General features: G+C 41.2%; 1 protein-coding gene across 2 annotated transcripts in view; it reads right to left on the bottom strand.

Annotated features, from left to right (window-relative positions):
• Window positions 1-338: 338 nt before the first annotated feature.
• lmo4a (LIM domain only 4a) overlaps window positions 339-16,949 on the bottom strand; it is a 29,150-nt gene continuing 12,539 nt past the window's right edge. Inside the window, exons 3-5 of one of the 2 annotated variants that reach the window (XM_060912196.1) lie at window positions 13,611-13,707; window positions 13,084-13,242; window positions 339-1,126 (exon numbers count right to left, since the gene is read on the bottom strand). In XM_060912196.1, coding sequence (XP_060768179.1) covers window positions 1,118-1,126; window positions 13,084-13,242; window positions 13,611-13,707 — 265 coding nt within the window. In that variant the 3' untranslated portion in view covers window positions 339-1,117. The remainder of the gene's footprint in view (window positions 1,127-13,083; window positions 13,243-13,610; window positions 13,708-16,949) is intronic. The other variant, XM_060912197.1, reaches the window with a different exon arrangement.

Genomic DNA, 16,949 nt, shown 5'->3' on the forward strand with positions numbered 1-16,949 from the left:
TTAATGCAGCTAATTAATGCTATACTTACACCTAAATCTAACCCTAATTTTAACCTTCACAACCAAAAGCGAACCTTTTGGCTCTTTTAGTTTTTAAGTAATAGCTGCAGGCAAATGTGTCCACAGTGTCAGTTACCTCCTACCCCCTGCCTACCACCACCACCACCCACACCCACCCACACCCATCTGTCCATAGCCTCATCAGACTCAAAAAAGCCTCATCACTTTAATAGAACAGATTTCACAAGACTGGACATATTGGTTATAGTTATTTAATAAGTACTTTTTTAACTATACAGATATATAATTTTAAATGGACTTCTGCTCAGAAACACAAAATTCAGCTGCTGAGCACACAATACAACAGTAAAAGACAATATATATATATATATATATATATATATATATATATATATATATATATATATATATATATACACATTTGTATTCTATTCTTTTTGTCTGATGTCCTAAGCAAGACATCAGTACATCAGGCCCACAGACCCACAGAAACATGAACTCCTGCCAATGATGTTAAACAGGCAAATACCAGCAATACAAAACTCACACAATCATAAGTTACGCAAACTGTGTTTTTACAGAGTATAAGCCACAAAATGTCAGGTCTCTCTCTGTTGAAAGGAAAAACAATCGGCATCATCTGTTAGAAGTAACAGCATCCTCCACTGCATTTCACTGTCAGGACTGTTTCACGTAACATCCAAGGTGTCCTCAAAAAGTGTCTTAATATCAAATGTTAAAAACAGAATTGGAAACATGGGCCTCCTTTCCTCATCCTCTGTGTTTAGGGCTTATCAGCAGGGTTCAGCTAATGCCATCCCACAGCCAACATTAACAGTAACTTGAATCTTCTCTGCTCACTCATCTTACCCTGAACATGAAGGAGGAAGCTTTTCCAGCCTCAGAGAATTTTGTTTGAAAAGACAAACTTCTATTTTCAAGCAAAGCTTTCAAGAGTCCGGTAATGTGTTCACCCACAAATGGAGGGACATCAGTGCCTCTGAAGCAAGGTAAAGATGAAGAAGATGGAGAAAAGGTGAACAGAAAAAGAAGGACAAATAGAAGGCACGCTGTGCTGTGCTGAGTCCTTGTCCCTTTAGCATACCTACAGAGAGAGAGAGAGAGAGAGAGACTTGATAGTCAGATATGTTTTAGCATTCAAATGAAATATATCTTTCATAGTCCCTTGTTTTATTGACTAGAGATATGCTAGTACATAAACAGCATCCTGTATTGCAGATGATTTGCCAACAAATAACCAATTTAAAAGGCAAAAACACTTTGAAAAGCCAATCGAATTAAAGGACCAAATGTTTTATTTCACTACCAAGTTGCTTATTTGTATAAAATGAAAAACTCCAGCATGGTCAAAGTATCTGTAATATCCATATTGTCCCTGCTGGCCACAGTAAACATATGTATAGTAACTCACTATGATGCCTCAATTTGTGCCAATATACGGTAATACACCTGAACATTTTCACACTTTAGAATAAGAGCCTCTGATTAGCTGTGATGCCTTTATCAAAGGAAAACAAATTCATGCAGTAGTTTGAAGGAAAGGAAATGTAAGCCCAATGTCTCTAGTTTCACAAGAAAGCAGAGAAGTACTGTACATTTTCTAGAGACTTTCTGCAAATAAGGTGTGCCGGCGGAGGCTCAGTTACTACTAAATACTTTAACTTCATGCCACTGTGTAAAGGAAGAAAAGAAAGTGAAAGAATATTATGTTTGTTACTGCACATTACCACATATTCACTAGCCACTGGTGGAGCTTTATACATAGTTTTCACTGACGTCACGGCATTCAACACCCTCCAGCCGCCATCTTGTGGGGCAAACAAAACGGACCATCGCTATTACCGGCTACGTTATCTCGGACGAATTTATGAAGTTATATAGTCAGTTTTCTAAAATAAAGATCAATGTCGGCAAAATCAAGCAAACGGAAGTATATAGATACATTGGACGACATCTCACGACAACGGTATGCAGCCAAACTGGCCTTGATTGGGGGAATTGACCCCTACGAAGTGGACAAAGATGCATTTTCAAGTGACTATGCAGGGCTACCATCCATATCGTACCCTGATATTGTGAACTATTTCGTGAATAGTAAAAGTGCCTACACACTTGACAACCTCAAAGCATACAAGTCGCTGGAGTCATACAATTATTTTGTCTGTGGCTGGGTCCGTTAAGTCCACCATATAAAAACAAGTGACAGTCATGTCCTAATTACAGCCAAGGTATGTAAACATTGGAATTTTAGAGCTCTCAACACTGCATATAAATATATGTGTGTATAATATCGAGTTGGTTTAAATCGGAATTGATTTAAATCGGAAAGCTGCGCACATTTGCGCGAAGCTGCGCAAATGTGCGCAGCTTTCCGATTCACTGTTTTTTTTCTCATCCTTATACTTCCTATGTTTCATGGACTGTAACGGATTTGCAATTGATTGTTTATTTAAACAACTTACCACTTATAAAATGATTGGAGCAGACTTTGCTGTGTTTGGAAGGCTGATAATCCTTGCGGTTGATTCTCGCAAGCCATAGATTTCTCCTTTGTATGCTGAGTTTCTTTGTTTGCTTGCCTTCATGCTCCTGTACAGTGGGAATTCCATAAAAGCTCCGCTTGACGTCATCATCTGGCCTATTACGACAGCCATGAATACAACAGGTGTGCACCATTGCTAGCTTTAAATAGCCTGCTTGGGTTCTTTTGAAGACTTTGTACTCGCGCGTTACAATGTGTGCTCAGTGACCCGTATGGTAAGCTTGACCCGCAAGATGGCCGCCACTAGGGAATCCCCGACTCTGTGACGTCATGTGAAAACTATCCATTCATCCCTGCTACATACAACTAGAGACCTGTGCAGGTCTGAGCTCAGCCTTTTACGTTGACGCCAGGATTTGAACCGACGTTGCAAAATCTGTTCCTTTCCTAGACAGCTCAACCATGGAGGATTACATGGTGAACTGAGGTTATGTAAAATGGCACTTACATAGTGTAGCAAAGCAAGAGAGCAGTCACCTTATCCTGCCTCGAATCCAGGTCTGCAGGGTGCCAAACCTGGGAGACCACCAAAGAGCCTGGCTCGTTGGTATGGCAGTCAAAGCACGTACTCAACTGTAGTGACGGGCACTCTGTCACACTGCCGTCCCCTTCGGGAGGCACACATGCACGCTTCACGCACACAGGTGTCCCTCACACATCCATACTTCTCCCATACCAGGGTGCCCCACACATTCATGCTTCACCTATCTCTGGGGTTTCTCGCACAGGGGCCACCTATCCTGGGGGATACCCTCATACAGCTCACACACAGGGCACACCTTTAATGGCCTCCCAGCAAGCCATCCCACTTCTGGCACCATCTGTAGCAAAGTAAGAGAACAGTCACCTTATCCTGCCTTGAACCCAGGTGTACAGGGTGCCAAACCTGCACCCTGACCACAACACCAAAGAGCCAGGCTCATTGGTATGGCAGTCAGAGCACATACTCAACTATAGTGACAGGTACTCCATCACACATAGTCAGTACACAGTGGTGCCAGACCATGACTGTGGAATCGCTACCTGAGGCTGGCATGCCAATGACCATCTTACATTCTTAAACATGCTCGAACTCGGTGAAACATACACATACAGACAGGTGTCTCTATAGGCTTCAGCCAAAGGTTAAGCCAAAAATGCTCTACAGCCACTTTGTACTTTTCAAAGTTCCCAAATTTAATCTGAGAAAGAGCAAAACATCCAGTTTAGAATTCAAAAGCCACATTTTAGCAAGTAGTTACAGTGGTGCTTGAAAGTTTGTGAACCCTTTAAAATTCTCTATATTTCTGCATAAATATGACCTAAAACATCAGATTTTCACACAAGTCCTAAAAGTAGATAAAGAGAACCCAGTTAAACAGTTTCTGGTGTGACCCCCTTGTGCAGCAATAACTGCAACAAAACATTTCTGGTAACTGTTGATCAGTCCTGCACACCGGCTTGGAGGAATTTTAGCCCATTCCTCCATACAGGACAACTTCAACTCTGGGATGTTGGTGGGTTTCCTCACATGAACTGCTCGCTTCAGGTCCTTCCACAACATTTCGATTGGATTAAGGTCAGGACTTTGACTTGGCCATTCCAAAACATTAACTTCTTTCTTCTTTAACCATTCTTTGGCAGAACGACTTGTGTGCTTAGGGTCGTTGTCTTGCTGCATGACCCACCTTCTCTTGAGATTCAGGCTACATCCACACGACAACGGCAACGAGATGTTATTTAAAAATATATCGCGTCCAAATGGGCAACGATCAGTAAAATATCAGGTCCATATGGCAACGCAATGCTTGCTGAAAACGATGCAATACACATGCCACACCTCTAGGGGCGCTGTAAGATGGTCCCTTCGGAGACACCAGAACAATAGAAGAAGTAAGGACGCATGCACATAAACTATTATGCGCGAGACTTCATATTAGCCACAAAGTCAGGAAAATCTGTTCGTAAAATTACATTATAATGACCAAATACAATGAAAAGTATTTTTCCAGTCTCACCTGTGAAAGGTAATCCCATGTGATCTCGTTTGGACGGCAAACCTGTTGGTACAGTTAAACGCAGCTAATCTTTATTCTCCGCTTTGACCTTTCCAATATGGCGGCGAGGATGACGTATGATTCTACGCGGAAGGCGGCGTCTTTAATGGTCCGGAATAAATTGAATACTACACGTTGATGGATTAATTTGTTGTTTCTCACCTGTGAAAGGTAATCCCATGTGATCTCGTTTGGACGGTAAACCTGTTGGTACAGTTAAAGGCAGCGCATGAATCTTTATTCTCCGCTTTGACCTATCCAATATGGCGGCGAGGATGACGTATGATTCTACACGGAAGGCGGCGTCTTTAATGGTCCGGAATAAATTGAATACTACACGTTGATGGATTAATTTGCTCCTCTACGCCCTTTTTGAGGAATGTACTGTAGGACTAAAACCAACATCTGAAGAGGTGAGATCGCTCCTTTTTTCCCCTATTTTTGCTGGCGGGATTGACTCTGCCCTAAGGGCAGAGTCTCTCTCTCTCTCTCTCTCTCTCTCTCTCTCACTTTGCACCATTACACAATAAATATTCACAGTGAAAATATTTTGTAAGCGCGTTTCATGAACCAAGTTATAGGATTTGTTGACAAATCGCATCGTAATGAGAAGATCATTGGCACTACTGGTGTTAAGAATCAGACCATTTCATAAATGAATATTTTGCTGTAGAGCTGCAGTGTTTGTACAATTGCATGTTTTTGCTTCAGTATTACTGTCACTATTCTGCTTCTTGCATTACTACTGTGAACTAACACTGAACATAATAATAATAATATCCAAGCTCGTGTTTCACTCTCACTAGTGCTCTGTAAGGCTTTTTCCTGGTGATATCCTGGTGATATTCGTTACACTTCTACCCGGTGTGAAGCACTCACAGTCATGTGGTTGTGACGTCATCGTAAACAAATCCGTTCTACTCATCCAGACGACTTCACAACGGCAATGTTGCCAGATCTTTCCACTCTGGAACCCGTTCTCAAAAAGATTGCGTTTTGGGCACCCAAAACGCCGGTGCCGTGTGGACGCCAGGCCTAAACGATAAGCAATTGTATCGGAGCCACCTGAATCCGTTGCCGTGTGGACAGGGCCTCAGTTCATGGACAGATGTCCTGACATTTTCCTTTAGAATTCGCTCGTATAATTCAGAATTCATTGTTCAATCAATGATGGCAAGCCGTCCTGGCCTAGATGCAGCAAAACAGGCCCAAACCATGATACTACCACCACAATGTTTCACAGATGGGATAAGATTCTTATTCTGGAATGCAGTGTTTTCCTTTCTCCAAACATAATGCTTCTCATTTAAACCAAAAAGTTCTATTTTGGTCTCGTCCATTCACAAAACATTTTTCCAATAGCCTTCTGGCTTGTCCACATGATCTTTAGCAAACTGCAGATGAGCAACAACGTTCTTTTTGGAGAGCAGTGGTTTACTCCTTGCAACCCTGCCATGCACACCATTGTTGTTCAGTGTTCTCCTGATGGTGAACTCATGAACATTAACATTAGCCAATGTGGGAGAGGCCTTTAGTTGCTTAGAAGTTACCCTGGGGTCCTTTGTGACCTCACTGACTATTAAACGCTTTGCTCTTGGAGTGATCTTTGTTGGTCAACCACTCCTGGGGAGGGTAACAATGGTCTTGAATTTCCTCCATTTGTACACAATCTGTCTGACTGTGGACTGGTGGAGTCCACACTCTTTAGAGATGGTTTTGTAACCTTTTTCCGCCTGATGAGCATCAACCACACTTTTTCTGAGGTCATCAGAAATCTCCTTTGTTCGTGCCATGATACACTTCCACAAACATATGTTGTGAAGATCAGACTTTGGTAGATCCCTGTTCTTTAAATAAAACAGGGTGCCCACTCACACCTGATTGCCATCCCATTGATTGAAAACACCTGACTCTAATTTCACCTTCAAATGAACTACTAATTCTAGAGGTTCGCATACTTTTGCCACTCACAGATATGTAATATTGGATCATTTTCCTCAATAAATAAATGACCAAGTATAATATTTTGTCTCATTTGTTTAACTGGGTTCTCTTTATCTACTTTTAGGACTTGTGTGGAAATCTGATGATGTTTTAGGTCATATTTTTGCAAAAATACAGAAAATTCTAAAGGGTTGACAAACTTTCAAGCACCACTGTATTTACCTCTTTCCAGTTTACTTCCTGTTTTTTTTTCCACTCATACCAGGTTTATGTAAAGACTTTTCTCTCTAATGTCTTACAGAAGTTTGTGACTCATCAATTCACTGCAGTTCTTGAGAGGTACAGTATCAGTGATAAGTTTTAGTCGGGATTCTAGAACCAACTGCTCTTCCAGCTTGTCCCACTTATATGTGTGGGGTCGCTGCCATGTGGACCCTATTGATCCACATGTCATATTAATTGGAGCATAGTTTTACACCGGATGCCCTCCCTGCCGCAACCCTCCCATTTCTGGCCTTGGGAAACAATCTATTCACACCTATGGACAATTTAGAGTAGCCAGTTAGCCTAACTGCATGTCTTTGGACGTGGAGAGAACATGCAAACTCCACACAGAAAGGCCCCTGCCAGCCACTGGGCCTGAACCCAGAACCGTCTTGTTGTGAGGCAACAGTGCTAAGTACTGCACCACCATGCCATCCCACCAAAATGCTCTTCTGAGGGCTTAAAATGACATTCTAATGTCCCCTGACTCAGGTGATTTCTCTGTGCTGGTATGACTTGACCTCAGATCTGCATTTGACACAGTAAATCATCATATCCTGATAAAGAGACTACATGACTAGGTGGACGTATCAGACTGCTTTAGACTGGTTGACATCTCACTGACTGAAGTTTCACAGGGGAAAATTGGTGATTTTGTGTCTGACTCCTCCCCACTATCTTGTGGTGTCCCCCATGGCTCAGTCCTAGGACTGTTACTTTTTCTCATTTACATGCTGCCACTGATTATTAACAGCTTCCACATTTCATCTCATTTATTTGCCGATGACCTCCAACTCCACTTTTCATTTTAGCCCTGTGAGGCTGATAAATTATCTATACTTCTTGATTGTCTCAGTGTCATCAGGGACTGGGCAGCAGGAAACATTTTACAGCTAAATGCAGATAAGACAGAGGTTCTGGTTGTACATCCCCGATTCCAAAAAAGTTGGGACAAAGTACAAATTGTAAATAAAAACAGAATGCAATAATTTACAAATCTCAAAAACTGATATTGTATTCACAATAGAACATATACAACATATCAAATGTCGAAAGTGAGACATTTTGAAATTTCATGCCAAATATTGGCTCATTTGAAATTTCATGACAGCAACAGATCTCAAAAAAGTTGGGACAGGGGCAATAAGAGGCTGGAAAAGTTAAAGGTACAAAAAAGAAACAGCTGGAGGACCAAATTGCAACTCATTAGGTCAATTGGCAATAGGTCATTAACATGACTGGGTATAAAAAGAGCATCTTGGAGTGGCAGCGGCTCTCAGAAGTAAAGATGGGAAGAGGATCACCAATCCCCCTAATTCTGCACTGACAAATAGTGGAGCAATATCAGAAAGGAGTTCGACAGTGTAAAATTGCAAAGAGTTTGAACATATCATCATCTACAGTGCATAATATCATCAAAAGATTCAGAGAATCTGGAAGAATCTCTGTGCGTAAGGGTCAAGGCCGGAAAACCATACTGGGTGCCCATGATCTTCGGGCCCTTAGACGGCACTGCATCACATACAGGCATGCTTCTGTATTGGAAATCACAAAATGGGCTCAGGAATATTTCCAGAGAACATTATCTGTGAACACAATTCACCGTGCCATCCGCCGTTGCCAGCTAAAACTCTATAGTTCAAAGAAGAAGCCATATCTAAACATGATCGAGAAGCGCAGACGTCTTCTCTGGGCCAAGGCTCATTTAAAATGGACTGTGGCAAAGTGGAAAACTGTTCTGTGGTCAGACGAATCAAAATTTGAAGTTCTTTATGGAAATCAGGGACACCGTGTCATTCGGACTAAAGAGGAGAAGGACAACCCAAGTTGTTATCAGCGCTCAGTTCAGAAGCCTGTATCTCTGATGGTATGGGGTTGCATTAGTGCATGTGGCATGGGCAGCTTACACATCTGGAAAGACACCATCAATGCTGAAAGGTATATCCAGGTTCTAGAGCAACATATGCTCCCATCCAGATGACGTCTCTTTCAAGGAAGACCTTGCATTTTCCAACATGACAATGCCAAACCATATACTGCATCAATTACAGCATCATGGCTGCGTAGAAGAAGGGTCCAGGTACTGAACTGGCCAGCCTGCAGTCCAGATCTTTCACCCATACAAAACATTTGGCGCATCATAAAATGGAAGATACGACAAAAAAGACCTAAGACAGTTGAGCAACTAGAATCCTACATTAGACAAGAATGGGTTAACATTCCTATCCCTAAACTTGAGCAACTTGTCTCCTCAGTCCCCAGACGTTTACAGACTGTTGTAAAGAGAAAAGGGGATGTCTCACAGTGGTAAACATGGCCTTGTCCCAACTTTTTTGAGATTTGGTGTTGTCATGAAATTTAAAATCACCTAATTTTTCTCTTTAAATTATACATTTTCTCAGTTTAAACATTTGATATGTCATCTATGTTCTATTCTGAATAAAATATGGAATTTTAAAACTTCCACATCATTGCATTCCATTTTTATTTACAATTTGTACTTTGTACCAACTTTTTTGGAATCGGGGTTGTAGCTCCTGAAAGTCATATCCCCACTATCTGTAAAAAAAAAATGGGATTTCTTTCTTCTGATGCCCACCCAAGCCTGCGAAACCTAGGGGTTATATTCGACCAGTCATCATGATTTGATAGCCATGTAAAGCAGCTGACTAGGCCGTGCTTTTTCCTTCCAAGGAACATCAGTAAAGTGAGAGCAGTAGTTTCATATACTGAGCTAGAGATGCTCGTACATGCTTTCATCTCCTCCCATTTAGACTACTGTAATTCACTGTTTTTATCACTGAAGTCTGCTCTAGATTGTCTACAGGCTATTCAAAATGCGACTGCAAGACTGCTGAAACCGACAGTCCCCTCTACTATGTTTCTTCACTGGCCCCCAGTTACTTTCAGGATCCAATTTAAAATTTTCATACAGAGCACTCCATAGTCAGGCCTCTGTTTATGTGACTGACATCCTCCGCCACTACTCAGCAGCTCGCTCCCTAAGGTCAATGTTCTACCTCTAGTCATCAGGCTTTCTGACACCATTGACTCTTTTAAGAAACTACTGAAAACACACTTGCTCAATATGTCATTTGGGTAACTGTTACATTTTTTGTCTTTTATGTATAACCCCGGGCGGCACGGTGGTGTAGTGGTTAGCGCTGTCGCCTCACAGCAAGAAGGTCCGGGTTCGAGCCCCGTGGCCGGCGAGGGCCTTTCTGTGCGGAGTTTGCATGTTGTCCGCGTGGGTTTCCTCCGGGTGCTCCGGTTTCCCCCACAGTCCAAAGACATGCAGGTTAGGTTAACTGGTGACTCTAAATTGACCGTAGGTGTGAATGGTTGTCTGTGTCTGTGCCAGCCCTGTGATGACCTGGCGACTTGTCCAGGGTGTACCCCGCCTTTCGCCCGTAGTCAGCTGGGATAGGCTCCAGCTTGCCTGCGACCCTGTAGAACAGGATAAAGCGGCTAGAGATAATGAGATGAGATGAGATGTATAACCCCAACTCCACAAATTTGGGACACTGTAAAATGTAAATAAAAAACAAAATATGACAATTTGCACATCTTGGAACCCCAATATTTTATTGAAAATAGTACAAAGAAAACATATCAAAAGTTGAACCTGAGAAATTTTATTGTTTTTTGAAAAATATATGCTTATTTTGAATTTGATGTCGGCAAAACGTTTCAGAGGCGGCATGGTGGTGTAGTGGTTAGCACTGTCGCCTCACAGCAAGAACATCCTGGGTTCGAGTCCAGCGGCCGGCAAGGGCCTTTCTGTGTGGAGTTTGCATGTTCTCCTTGTGTCTGCGTGGGTTTCTTCTGGGTGCTCTGATTTCCCCCACAGTCCAAAGACATGCAGGTTAGGCTAATTGGTGGCTCTAAATTGACCATAGGTGTGAATGGTTTTTTGTCTTTGTATTAGCCCTGCGATAACCTGGTGACTTGTCCAGGGTGTACCCTGCCTCTCACCCATAGTCAGCTGGGATAGGCTCCAGCTTGCCTGCGACCCTGTAGAACAGGATAAGTGGCTAGAGATAATGGATGGATGGAAAACATTTCAGAAAAGTTGGGACAAGAGCAACAAAAGACTGAAAAAGTTGTGTAATGCTAAAAAAAAACTTGTTTAGTTAATTGGCAACAGGTCAGTAATATGAGTGGGTATAAAAAGAGCATCCCACAGAGGCGGAGTCTCTCAGAAGTAAAGATGGGGAGGGGTTCACCGTTCTGTGAAAGACTGCATGGGCAAACAGTGCAACAATTTAAGAATAACTTTCCTCAATGTAAAATTGCAAAGAATTTGGGGATGATGTCATCTATGGTACATAATATCATTAAAATATTCAGAGAATCTGGAGGAATCTTTGTATACAAGAAACAAGGCTGCAAACTGACATTGGATGCCTGTGATCTTCAGGTGACACTGCATTAAAAGCAGATACGTGTCTGTAGTAGAAATCACTGTATGGGCTCAGGAACACTTCAGAAAACCATCGTCTGTGAAAACAGTTCATTACTGCATCCACAAATACAAGTTCAAACCAGATATAAACAATATCCAGAAACACCGCCACCTTCTCTGGGCCCGAGCTCTTTTATGATGGACTGAGGCGAAGTGGAAAACTGTCCTGAGGTCTGAAGAATCAAAAGTAGAAATTCTTTTTAGAAATCATGGACACCATGTCCTCCAGACTAAAGTGGAAAAGGTCCATCTGGCTTGTTATCAGTGCACAGTTCAAAAGCCAGCATCTGTGATGGTATGAGGGTGTATTAGTGTACATGACATGGGTAGCTTGTACATCTGGGAAGGCATCATTAATGCTGAATGATATATACATGTTTCAGAGCAATATGCTGCCATCCAGACAAACTTTTCAGCGAAAGCCTTCTTTCTTTCAGCAAGACAACACCAAACCACTTTCGGCACATATTAAAATCGCATGGCTCCATAGTAAAAGAGTCCAGGTGCTAAAGTGGCCTGCCTGAAATCCAGACCTGTCTCCCATTTCAAACATTTGGCACTTTATGAAGCACAAAATACAACAAAGGAGACCCCGAACTGTTGAGCAAAAGTGTCCCAAATTTATGGAACTGGGGTTGTATCATGGGGTGGCATGGTAGAGTAGTGGTTAGCACTGTCACCTCACAGCAAGAAGGTTCTGGGTTTGAGCCCAGTGGCCAACGGGGACCTTTCTGTGTAGGTTTCCTCCAGGTGCTCCAGTTTCCCCCACAGTCCAAAGACATGCAGGTTAGGTTAAATGGTGGCTCTAAATTGACCATAGGTGTAAATAGTTGTTTGTCCCTGTGATGATCATCTGGCGGCTTATCCCACCTCTCGCCCATAGTCAGCTGGGATAGGCTCCAGCTTGCATGTGACCCTGCACAGGATAAGCGGTTACGGATAATGGATGGATGGGTTGTATCATTGTATTTCAGTGCATTGTGCTTCATGGATTTTATATATTGTGTCTGTATCTAATGTTTCTTGTATTTTGTGTTTCTGTTTTCTTGTTTCTTGTACAGTATATTGTGACTCCTATCCTACATGTTTCATTTTATTTATTCCCTGTACAGCACTTTGTGACATTTGTCTGTGAAAAGTGCCAAATAAATAAACTGACTTACTTATGTAAAACACTCTTTTCATTTCATTTTCATTCATAGTCATCAGTGAGAGAGGTTCCATCATTCTACACATAATTTCCATCCATGTGTAGTGTTTTTGAAACTATTATATCCAATACATCATCATAATACCCGTTTCCAAGATCTCCATTAGAGATGCAGATTAGATACTTTGTTAAATCATTTTTGCAAAATATTGCTTTTGCAATATTAATATAGCAGGTGCTTCCATTATGCATATGAGCCTTTTAACAAATCACTAAATTTGTTTTTGTGTGCTGTGGGCATCCTGACTAATCTCAAATATTCCAGATGAGCATTTCTGTTGGGGTTTAGATGAATCATTTTAGCATCAAGTTATGACATCAAGAGTCCCATAAGAGTGAGTGTGTGTGTGTGTGTGTGTATATATATATATATATATATATATATATATATATATATATATATATATATATATATGTATATATATATATGTATGTGTGTGTGTGTGTATTGCAAGGCATATTACAGTCAAAGCATATAGCAATGCAAAAGGTTTAATCATATCATGCAGCCCTATCTATCATTCAAACGGTGTAACATAGATTGTATATGCTGTCGAGACTCATGCAGATTCTGTATCACCTTCTGGTCTGGCAGGAGCGTGCTGCTCTGTAGTGGAGCCAAGTGACTGCTGAGCATGCCTCCTCCAGGCCGGTCATGCTCACAAAAAATGGTGCCATTGACATAGTGGAATCTGTCCCCGGGCACCAGGCGGTTCCGACATGTAGCACATGTGAAACACTGTGATAAAAGAGGAGGAACAAGGTAAACTTAGGGCTGAAGATGCTTTTGGAGTCAGCAAAACATTGTAGTGGACAAGAACAATCAAATGATTGAATATGTAAAATAAAATTAAAGTTAGCAGTTTAGTTTTCCTGTCCTGAATTAATTAAAGGTTACTTAATCAAGATTTGTTAACTTAGTTTTTTGTTTGTTTGCTTGTTTGTTTGTTTTGGTGCCAAGCTAATTGAGATGGTTATTAGAAAGCTAGTTACCTCACCAACCATGGACAATAAAAGAATAAGCCTGTAAAAATTCCACCACTTTTTATTTTTGACTGAAAAAAAATGCAACGAGGTGCTTCTTCCATTTCTGCACTGTAGACTCACCTTCAAGTGGTAGACATTCCCCTGTGCCCTCATCACCATCTCACTGGCTGGAATTGACTGACCACATGCACTGCAAGCCCCACTGTGTCCAAACAACCTACAACATGAAATGTAATGGTCAAAAGGTGTTCTCCTACAGAAAAAGCAGCCTGAAACTCCATAATGAGCTGAAAAGGGAATGACTAAGCTTGCATCAGTAAATGTTAACCACAGTTTAAATGAAGTGCCTTAACTTCTTCCTGTACTGTGTTACCACATACTGATCCCATCATGTCTGCTCTGAAAGTACTATATCATAATCAATCAGGTTTTCATAGATCAAAAACTAAAAGTAAATGGTTAATGGCACAGCTGGAATGGTGGGGTTTTGCCAAAAAAAAAAAAAAGAGCAGGACCATAATTTGAGTACTGGAGCCTTGTAGGTCTCCATGGCAGGGTAATAATGCCCTCCAGGCGTTGCCTGCACCCTATCTGCTAATGTGGAATAATAATTGGTGGCAGTGGGTGGGACCTGGCTAAAGGGAGCCTCTGATCCACCCTTGCTGCCTAATTAGGGTACACTTGGTTCACCTACTGCCTGGGCTTGAGGTTGTTATATGAAATTTTAGGAGAATACCCAAATGAGTTCAAGGCCTACTCTTGATGAAGTAGAAAGAAAAAAAAAAAAGCTGGCATCTGTATGCAAGCACATCAAATATATAGTGTGAGATAAAGCATCATCATGCAAAATAAAAAATAAAATTCTACTAAATATATACAATTTTCAAACAATTTCATTAAATGTACAATTTAGTACTTCATGTACTGTAGAGTTTTCAGGTATCTGTACTTTACTTGAGTATTTATTTTTCTGACAGATTTTTACTTTTACCCACTACATTTTACATTTCTAATCAGGTTTGTTACTTTTGTTTTAATGCATTTGAGAGGAATTGTGAATTTTTTTTTATTTTTATTTTGTATCATTGCGCACCTTCCCAACATCAAGACCAATTTCTATTTAAATGGGGGGGGGGGGAGAGAAGAGAGAGATAACAGGTAGAAAAGACAACCCTGATTACATCACCACAACTTGGCAACCCTGACTCTGAATCAAAACATGAACTGCATTCAAATTCAGCAAACTAAGGCAAACAGGTTTTCTTTGAAACTTGAACATTTTTGTGTAACACTTTAGCTGTGTGATGTGTGCTCTACAAACTCTTCAAATAAGTTATTAGTAAGCACATAAGGAGCAGCTCGTAATGTAAGGATAGCTATAAGTTGCCGTTATATACAGCTGGGTTGTCGAAATTAGCATGCTGTACATAACTAATCGATATCAACTGCACATGCAAGTGGATTATTTATTTGTCACAAAGTATTTGGCAATTAAAATATTTGCAGTGGAGAACCTTATATATGGTATTATTTCATTATTAATTTAGGAAAGTGTGGGTTTGCCTTGTTCCATGTGCACACACTGACCTCCTGACTAACAGTTATTCCATGAAATTGAGTTGTACATGAGCTGATAGCCAACGAGGTGCATAGCACTGAGTTGGCTATAAGCCATGTATGACAAGATTGAGTGGAATAATTGTTTTATTCTATCCACATTCACTGGATATGAGCAATCGCATGCTCTGATCGGCTACTCTACTACTAGGCTATCAGCTCATATACCATGAGTAGAGAAAAACAAAATGGCAGAGTGTGTTGCTGAACCACTCGAGGAAGAAATAAAAAATCTAGTTGAAAACAAAACCCCAAAAATTGTTATCAAGTATTTAAAAGAAACAGAAATAGATAGTTTTCACATGACGTCATGGGATTCCCTAGTGGCGGCCATCTTGGGGGTCCAGCTTACCGTATGGGTGACTGACCACACATTGTAACGCGTGAGTACAAAGTCTTCAAAAGAACCCAAGCAGGCTATTTAAAGCTAGCAATGGTGCACACCTGTTGTATTCACGGCTGCCGTAATAGGTCAGATGATGAAGTCAAGCAGAGCTTTTATGGAATTCCCACTGTACGGGAGCACGAAGGCGAGCAAACAAACTCAGCATACAAAGGAGAAATCTATGGCTTGTGAGAATCAACCGCAAGGATTATCAGCCTTCCAAACACAGCAAAGTCTGCGCCGATCATTTTATAAGTGGTAAGTTGTTTAAATAAACAATCAATTGTGTTTAAGTTTGTTTTTGGAAACCAAAACATCATGTGAACAATCTCTGGAGAATGCCTAACTGGAACCGCTGAGTGTACGTTTACACTCTAATGTACACTTAATATCGCTCGTTTGTCACGTTTCTATTTGAAACTTGTCACTTCACTCATGCGAGGGTCATTTTTGAAAAACATTTTAGGTCTATTCTGTATGTATCTGTGAAGAAACTCAGTCGTCCAGGTACATAGTAATCTGTGGTTGGTTGAAGAGAGCAACTGGACTTGCTTGACGATTCTTCACAGATATGTTTCTACGCACTTTGGGATGAGATCCCTTCGACTGGTGCGGGAGTATGAGAGGACTTCCAGAAAACTGGCAGACATCTTAGCCAGAGTGGATCGTTCATTTTTGTCAACCTGGAACGACCATCATTGAACAGAGGTGGGTGTCTATGACATCTTATCAGCCACCCACAATGCAGCCATCAGCATTCTGATTTGGATTCTATGATGATCCATGAGAGAATAAATACTGGATACTCCCTAGTAGTCAGACAGAACTGAGGATGCCTTTCGGAGGAGAGGCGAAACGTTTTCAAGAATCGTCAAGCAAGTCCAGTTGCTCTCTTCAACCAACCACAGATTTCTATTCTGTATGATTTGATTTGTGTTTGGGATGCAAACAGCACGCCTTTTGGCGGATGCCGCCTGAATCGCGCAGATCCTTTTTTTTTTTTTTTGGGGGGGCGTTGGAGTGTCTGATTATGATTTCAAAGTAAATTCTGTATTAAAATTACTAAATAAGCAAATCCGTTACAGTCCATGAAACAGGAAGTATAAGGATGAGAAAAAAACAGTTTAAATCGGAAAGCTGCGCACATTTGCGCAGCCCGAGCAGTGTGCAGGACTGCGCAAATGTGCGCAGCTTTCCGATTTAAACTGTTTTTTTCTCATCCTTATGCTTCCTGTTTCATGGACTGTAATGGATTTGCTTATTTAGTAATTTTAATACAGAATTTACTTGGAAATTATAATCAGACACTCCAACGCCCCCCCTAAAAAAAAAATCGGATCTGCGCGATTCAGGCAGCATCTGCCAAAAGGCGCGCTGTAGAATATATAAAGTTGCATATATCAGACAGCCTTTAAAGTTTGATGAAGTCAGTTTTAGGCTTTGGAGCAGGCTTTGGC

The sequence above is a fragment of the Neoarius graeffei genome, chromosome 28 (assembly GCF_027579695.1).
Source record: "Neoarius graeffei isolate fNeoGra1 chromosome 28, fNeoGra1.pri, whole genome shotgun sequence".
NCBI lineage: Eukaryota > Metazoa > Chordata > Actinopteri > Siluriformes > Ariidae > Neoarius > Neoarius graeffei.